At 42.4% G+C, this 6,556-nt stretch overlaps 1 protein-coding gene across 3 annotated transcripts in view; it reads right to left on the reverse strand.

Moving 5' to 3' along the window:
• Window positions 1-2,922: 2,922 nt before the first annotated feature.
• The window catches only part of ldlrad4b (low density lipoprotein receptor class A domain containing 4b), a 245,941-nt gene continuing 242,307 nt past the window's right edge, over window positions 2,923-6,556 (reverse strand). For all 3 annotated transcript variants that reach the window (XM_008411107.2, XM_017305324.1, XM_008411110.2), the window contains one exon: window positions 2,923-4,296. In XM_008411107.2, the coding sequence (XP_008409329.1) occupies window positions 3,703-4,296 (594 nt within the window). In that variant the 3' untranslated portion in view covers window positions 2,923-3,702. The remainder of the gene's footprint in view (window positions 4,297-6,556) is intronic.

A 6,556-nucleotide genomic window follows, 5' to 3' on the forward strand; every position in this document is an offset into this window, starting at 1 on the left:
TAGGTAGAAACATGCAGAGATCCACTAACATTTCATTCATTCAGAGCAGGGGGTACACATTGTTTTGATGTGTTCTGTTTAATCTTTTTGTCTGAGCCATTTAAACTCAGTTTTTTGGTCTCTTACATACTAGTGAAGGGGAGAGGGCTATACGGTTGTGTGTCGTGCTACTTTCATAGTAAGTTGATAACTGTATTGAGGCCTTCTGAATCGTAAGCGAATTGTAAGGTCTACGGTTCGACGTTCCCGTTTCCATTCAGATCAAACTTCTTGGTTGAATGAAAGCAACTTTAAGTTTACCAGCAGCATGAATTACTTAGAGTCCACTTGTAGGAATGGAAAACAATAAAAAACTATGTCAAGATAAAAGCAGCCTAATCTGCCAGAAAAGAAGAAACACTGTAATGCACACCATATAGCCCAATCTGCATACATTATTTTACATAGGGATGTATCAAAAATGACACCAAAAATGTATAGAATAATACTGATGTTCCACAATGTTCCCTACTGTTAGATAGAAATATGCATGCAAAGAGAACAGGGTTAGGATTAATAGCTGCGTTTCCATTACAAACATGAGCAAATCTTTGTCTATATTCCGCTAATATAAAAAAAAACTAAATTTTGACTTTCTGTCACTTCCATTAAATAAGAAATTAGAATCACATGTGAAGTTTATTCACATGATAAGCCATGGCAACAAGGGTTGTAAACATGAAATACGTTCATAATTCAGCCATGGCACTAGCGCTAATCTATCAGCCAATCATATGAGACACCAGTGTCTTATTCAGGTGTTTGAACAGCAAATCCCTTGTTCATGCAACTATGTAGTTGGTGTGTTTACAGAAGAGCTCTGGATTAAACACGCTGGAATGACACACAACTCTTTATGAAAAGTGTGATGCTGTGAGAACTCTGGTGGAGCCGGCTGCACATTGTCTGGAAAAAAACAAATAGAAACCATCCTCCTCCTACCTAAAGGAAAAGTTTGCTAAAACTTTTTATAGAAAAACCTGAGTTTTTCCAGAATTAGTGTTTCCATTATGAGACTTTATTTACATAAATTCAATTTGTGCATTTTTTATGGTCAATGGAAACGCAGCTTGTGTGATACTAGATTGAGCAAATTAGATAAATGTGACATGATCCGAGAACTGGTATTTGATCCAGTGAGTCATGTCTTCTCTGTGGCTGCAAATCTGAATTTATTTCCACCAGATCTGAGTGGGTTGGAATGGTCAGAAAGTAAATTTGTCATGAGATTTGTTGACACCTTGCCGGAGCTTGAAAATGAATCTGAAGCTAACTTTGTGAATGTTACTGGAACCTGTTGCGTCTCTTTGGCTACTGACCCTCGACCATTCCTGGGTTTTTAAGAAATGCTTTGCTGAATTCAAACAGAAGAAAACAAACAAGCATGTAGTTAAATGTTAAAAACTCCCAAGCAGTCAGATGAGAAATCAATCAGCTGTACGCACATGCACACATACAATACCCATGCAGGAGCTTTAAGTGCTTTTCAGTGTTGCCTAGGGTCTGAGCAACGAACACGCTGACACACTCGTACTGCAAGGAGGAGACTGCATCAGCATGCTGCCAAACGACGACTCCACTCCAGTCTCAGCTTTAAAGGGCTTGGCTGACTCTGCATCATCTTTGCACACAAATGGCAGGATGGGCGATGAGCAGTTTATCTTTGCAGGGCGGGAGTGGAGGGGGAAGAAGGTGCACTGAAATGTGCTGAAGTGAGATAGAGCAAGCGCAACAGCAGAGATTGAAGGCAACAATGAGGTGAAAAAAAGGCTAGATTTTCTAGTTTATCAAAAAGGACCCTCTGGTAGCCCTTTGACTTCAACCACAGTCAGTTTTTTTTTGTGGAATCCTTATTTAAGCGATCTTTACTTGATCTTTTTGTTGTGTGTGTGTGTGTGTGTGTGGGTCGTCGCTGATGAGAAGACGGAGCGTTGAGCCTTCTATTGGTTGGCAGAACTGCGGAAGGGTTGAGATCCGTGTGGCAGAATGCACTGTGCGGGTCGACAAAGAAAAGGGTCAAGTGCTCAGAGAACAGGACAGGACAGGTTTTTAGAGAAGAACCTCCTTTGACCAAGATGCCAAATAAAACCTAACACACGATGTTACCCATGGAGTCGGAACACAGTTTTAAAGGGGCGGTATTATGCGTTTTTCAGGGACACGGTGCCATTTTATAGCACAATCCAGTAACTACGTTACCTTCAGTTCTTATAAAATTGCTGTACATATCAAATATGACTTAAAAGAAATTTTACTTTTTTAACTTAACACCTTGAAATTGGGCCTTTGTCTCTTTAAAAACTCCTGCCCTTTCTGAAACTCCACCTTCAGGAAGTCACAAAATGGCTCATCTATTAACCCTTTAACAAAGTTTTTACCAATAATGAGCTCAGGTGATATGCAGTTCTACAAAATGCTTGCTAACTGCTGCTGGCTAGTCTGAAGGAGCTGAGTTGGCTGCTCTGTGAGGCGGAACCTCTGAAACTGGGGAGAGCTTTGTCCTTGAAGGCAGAGCTAGGTCCACCCTGGAAATTTGCCTAGCTTAATGGGTGCCATGGAGATTAAATAATTTCTTAAACATGCATGAAAGAATCAAGGCAAGAATCGAGGTATGGTTTTGGTGAGGGAATAACGTTATAGCAGGATGTGAAGCTCAAAAGAGTCGATTATACATAATACTGCCCCTTTAAACTTGGTTTAAATCGTTAGTCAGTTCAATGTCACAAGACAGATTTCTCTCCCCGATTAGGAAGCAGACGTAAAGCAGTACGTGGTTATTCTCTTACTAAGTTTCAGTGTGCCTGTTGTGTGAACAGATGTTTTAGGCTGGGTTCAAGGATTTCTTGCGCTTTTCAGACAAGGATGGAGATGAGCTTATACTTGTTAGTTTTTGTTAAATTTTTTTTTCATTTTTTTGAGTTTTTGACAACTTTGGAGCGAGACTTCAGTCAGTCGTTCAGTCCATCCATGAAAAGAAACCCTCGATAAAAACAAAAAACAAAACAACAAAAAGCAAAGATTAACCCTGCAACAAAAATAAAATGAAAACACAAACATCAGCATCACATGACATCATGTCCCTCCTCTCTTACGACAAAAGAGATAGTGCAACTTTTAGGGAACTTTTCTTTTTGTGTTGTGAATGTTAGAAGATGTTATTTGCCCTCTTTGCTTTGCTTCCTCGTGAACCTTGGCACTAAGATTTGGGTTTGTGAGTCTTTAGTTTTGTTTTTTGTTGTGTTCTCTGTATGTCCTGGGTTCTCAGTTCTCGCGTTGTGCACAGATCCCGGTCCGAAAAGCAAATCAAAAAGACAAAAGAAAAAAGGAACTTTCTCCTCCATCCCCATGGTAGAGCTTTGACCGAATGAAAAAAAACCCAAAGGCTGTGCTAGCTAGTTTTTCTCTCTCTCCAAGAGAAGGAGGAAATAAAAAATTCCCCAGCGGTGCCAGCTGGATAGAAAGTGAAATGAAATCAACTCTGGGTTTCTCCTTCCTTGTTTTGCTGTAGCTCGGGTCGAGATTTGTTTGTGCGTGGGAGTGTGGAGAGAGGACATGAGAGCGACAGAGCGATACAGAGGCCGATACTTCCATGTCAGCCGTAAACATAGGAGACGGTGCTGAGTCCGGGGTGCTTGGCCCCCGCCTGCCCCACTCTCCCTTTCCTCACACCAGGTCCTCTGGTTGGCCATCCTTGGCCTTGGCAGGTACTATTGTGCTTTCTGATTGGCCCTGCTGCTGGATCGTCCTGCTTCCCAGTCCCCCCGGATCCCCTGGTCTCCCTATTCTCTGGTTATTGCTGTGCTGGTGTAAAAAGAACGTGGAGCCTGGGAAATGGCCCATCACCTCACTGTATGCCGGCGGGGGCCCCTCCATGCGCCCGTGGCTACAGGAGTTGGCCACGCTGATGCCAGAGTTACTGCTGGGTGGTCTCGGGCCCCCTCCTCCAAGGCCTCCTCCGGCCCCCACCAGGCCGCCGCCGTTCCCTATGTCGATCAAGTCACTGTCATAGATGGTCCGGTTGGGCGGCGCCCTCACCGACTCCCGGTTCAGCTCCATCTGCTGCTCGGGGTCGCGGAGCTGCAGCGTGCAGGGCCCCTGGTACGGTGGGGGCTCCTCGCCGTCTGACAACGATATGGTGGGCGGCAGGTCGATCTGGTGCTGCATGTAGGGGTAGGTGGGCTGGAAGCGGCTGAAGCGGTCGCGCTGCATGAAGGAGGGAGCGGTGAAGCGATCCCTGGCCTGGGGAGCGTATAATACCTGGATCAGAGAGAAACACAACAGGGAAAACCCAGCATTAAGAGGAGGAGGGACACCAATAACATAAAAACAAACAAAAAACATGCAAAGAAATGAACTCAAATGTCTGAGTTTTACTCATTCAGAACCTCTAAAACAAGAATCTATAAATGGCCAAAGGAACTTTTGTTTGTTTAGACACACTGCAACGTGACATCACACGCCAAAGTTCCCGGCCTCCAACAGGATCTGCTTGCCGACCATGAATACCATTGGTTAAAAAAAAAAAAAAAAAAAAAAATATATATATATATATATATATATATATATATACACACACACACACACACACACACACACACACATACACAAACTTACAAAGGAATGGAGTGCTTTGTTAGTAATTGTCAAGGGTATCAGAGTATCACATTTCAGAGGTCAGTGAAAAGTTTTAATAAAAAAAAATAGTGAGTTATGCTAGCTTGACTTTAACAGTCAGAGAGGTCTAGGCAAAATGAACCTCATCATGTTGGACTGCTATTCCTATTGTTGGTTGACAACAGAGCAAATGTTCTGTCTTTCTGAATTCTTTCTTCCAGGGCTGCATACTCACCGCTCTAGAAATGTCAGGGTCAGATTTGCTTTATGACTGTAAACCAGAAAATTTACAGTCATAAATCAAATCCCAGGCTTTACAATCTGGGGGAAAAAAAGCAATACAGTTGACCCCGTGCGTATTGACGGAGTCCCCCTCAACTTTTCTGTGGAACGTGTTATCAAATTATTTGCAGAAAACTAGTTAGTTCACTGATTTATTTGGTAGAGCATATCTAAAATATATGATAGAAAATACAGTTTCGGAAGCAGATAATCCCGGAGCACCAATCATTTTCTTAACATCCGTTGACTCTATCCCCAAGCAGAAATAAAGAAGACTGAGGATGTTAGTTCATGAAGGGTTTCATTGTGCGTATAATACGCATTTTTGTCAATTTGGAGTTTAAACTATTCAGACAGGAAGTTCTGAACAATTTTAGAGGAGGTCTCAAATATTTGTGGATTTTAGCTATGTGCGGGTGGCTGCGATCCCTAAGCCCCACAAATTCCGATGGTCCACTGTATGTAATAACGTGTATGTCACAATGAAGATCTGTGATTAAAAAAATAAAAAAGCACAACTACTTCACTAAAAAAGGTTAAATACTTTTTACTTTTTTTATTCATTGCAAACAGAGTCCAGACAATAAGAACTCTACTCATCGTGAGAATAATATCCAAGGTAATAAATCCATTAGGTCTGTGTCAACATGGTTTTATTCAAAAAGTATCATTTAGTGCTTTGTTATAGAACTTCTTTAAAGTCCTAAAACACTTTTAGCAACAAAACAACAAACATTGCCAAATATATTACTGGCTGAGATAATGGTGCTATTTTAGAGCTCAGCCTCTCAAGATAATCTTTTTTTTTCTTATTTTTGTTAACTGCTTAAATATAGATACAGGATCAATGGCTTTGATGCAAACGATGGCAGATCATTGTGATGTACCTCCACACAGACCAGTGAACTACCAGTTAGTGGTTACAGATGTTTTAGCTTGATTACAGGAGAGGAAGGATATCCCTCACTCAAACAGGACAACCATCACACATTAGTTCATCTGCCAACTTTTGTTCTTCATTTCAATTAACTCCTCAGACTGGAACATCATGAGCCATGTGTTCATATCTAACATTTCTATCCAGCCCCACTCCCTGCTGCTGCAGCAACTCATTATCAGAGGGAACTTATTTCAATTAGGGACTGTGTCTCTAATCATCAACCCCCACTGACAAAACGGTCTGGGTGAAGAGAACAACAGGCTTGGAAACAGAAGCTGGGGGAGAGAAGGGGAGAGAGGATCTGGGCAGCTGAAATGGAGAGACTGACTGAAGCACAGAAAGAGTAAATCTGAAAGGATTTAAAAAGAAAGGCTGCTGAGATAAGGACGGAGAGAAAGGAGAAGGGAATTAAAAGAGCCATGGAGAGAAAGAGAGCAGGGCCAGACAGGAAAAAAAAAAAACAGAAGAGAGAAAGTGGAGACGGAAAGATAGAAAGACAGAGGGGGGAGAAAGGTGTAGAGCTGATGGAGGGAGCAGAGCGCAGCGGAGCAGGGCAGCTCTCAGACGGCTGTCTAGACAGTGTCAGGGGAGGTGTTGCTGATTAATGACGCACCAGAATCCACTGGCACCCCCACCCCCTTCTCAGCCCAAACACACGCACGCACACACACACACACACAC

This window comes from Poecilia reticulata, linkage group LG6, assembly GCF_000633615.1.
Source record: "Poecilia reticulata strain Guanapo linkage group LG6, Guppy_female_1.0+MT, whole genome shotgun sequence".
Classification (NCBI taxonomy): Eukaryota; Metazoa; Chordata; class Actinopteri; order Cyprinodontiformes; family Poeciliidae; genus Poecilia; species Poecilia reticulata.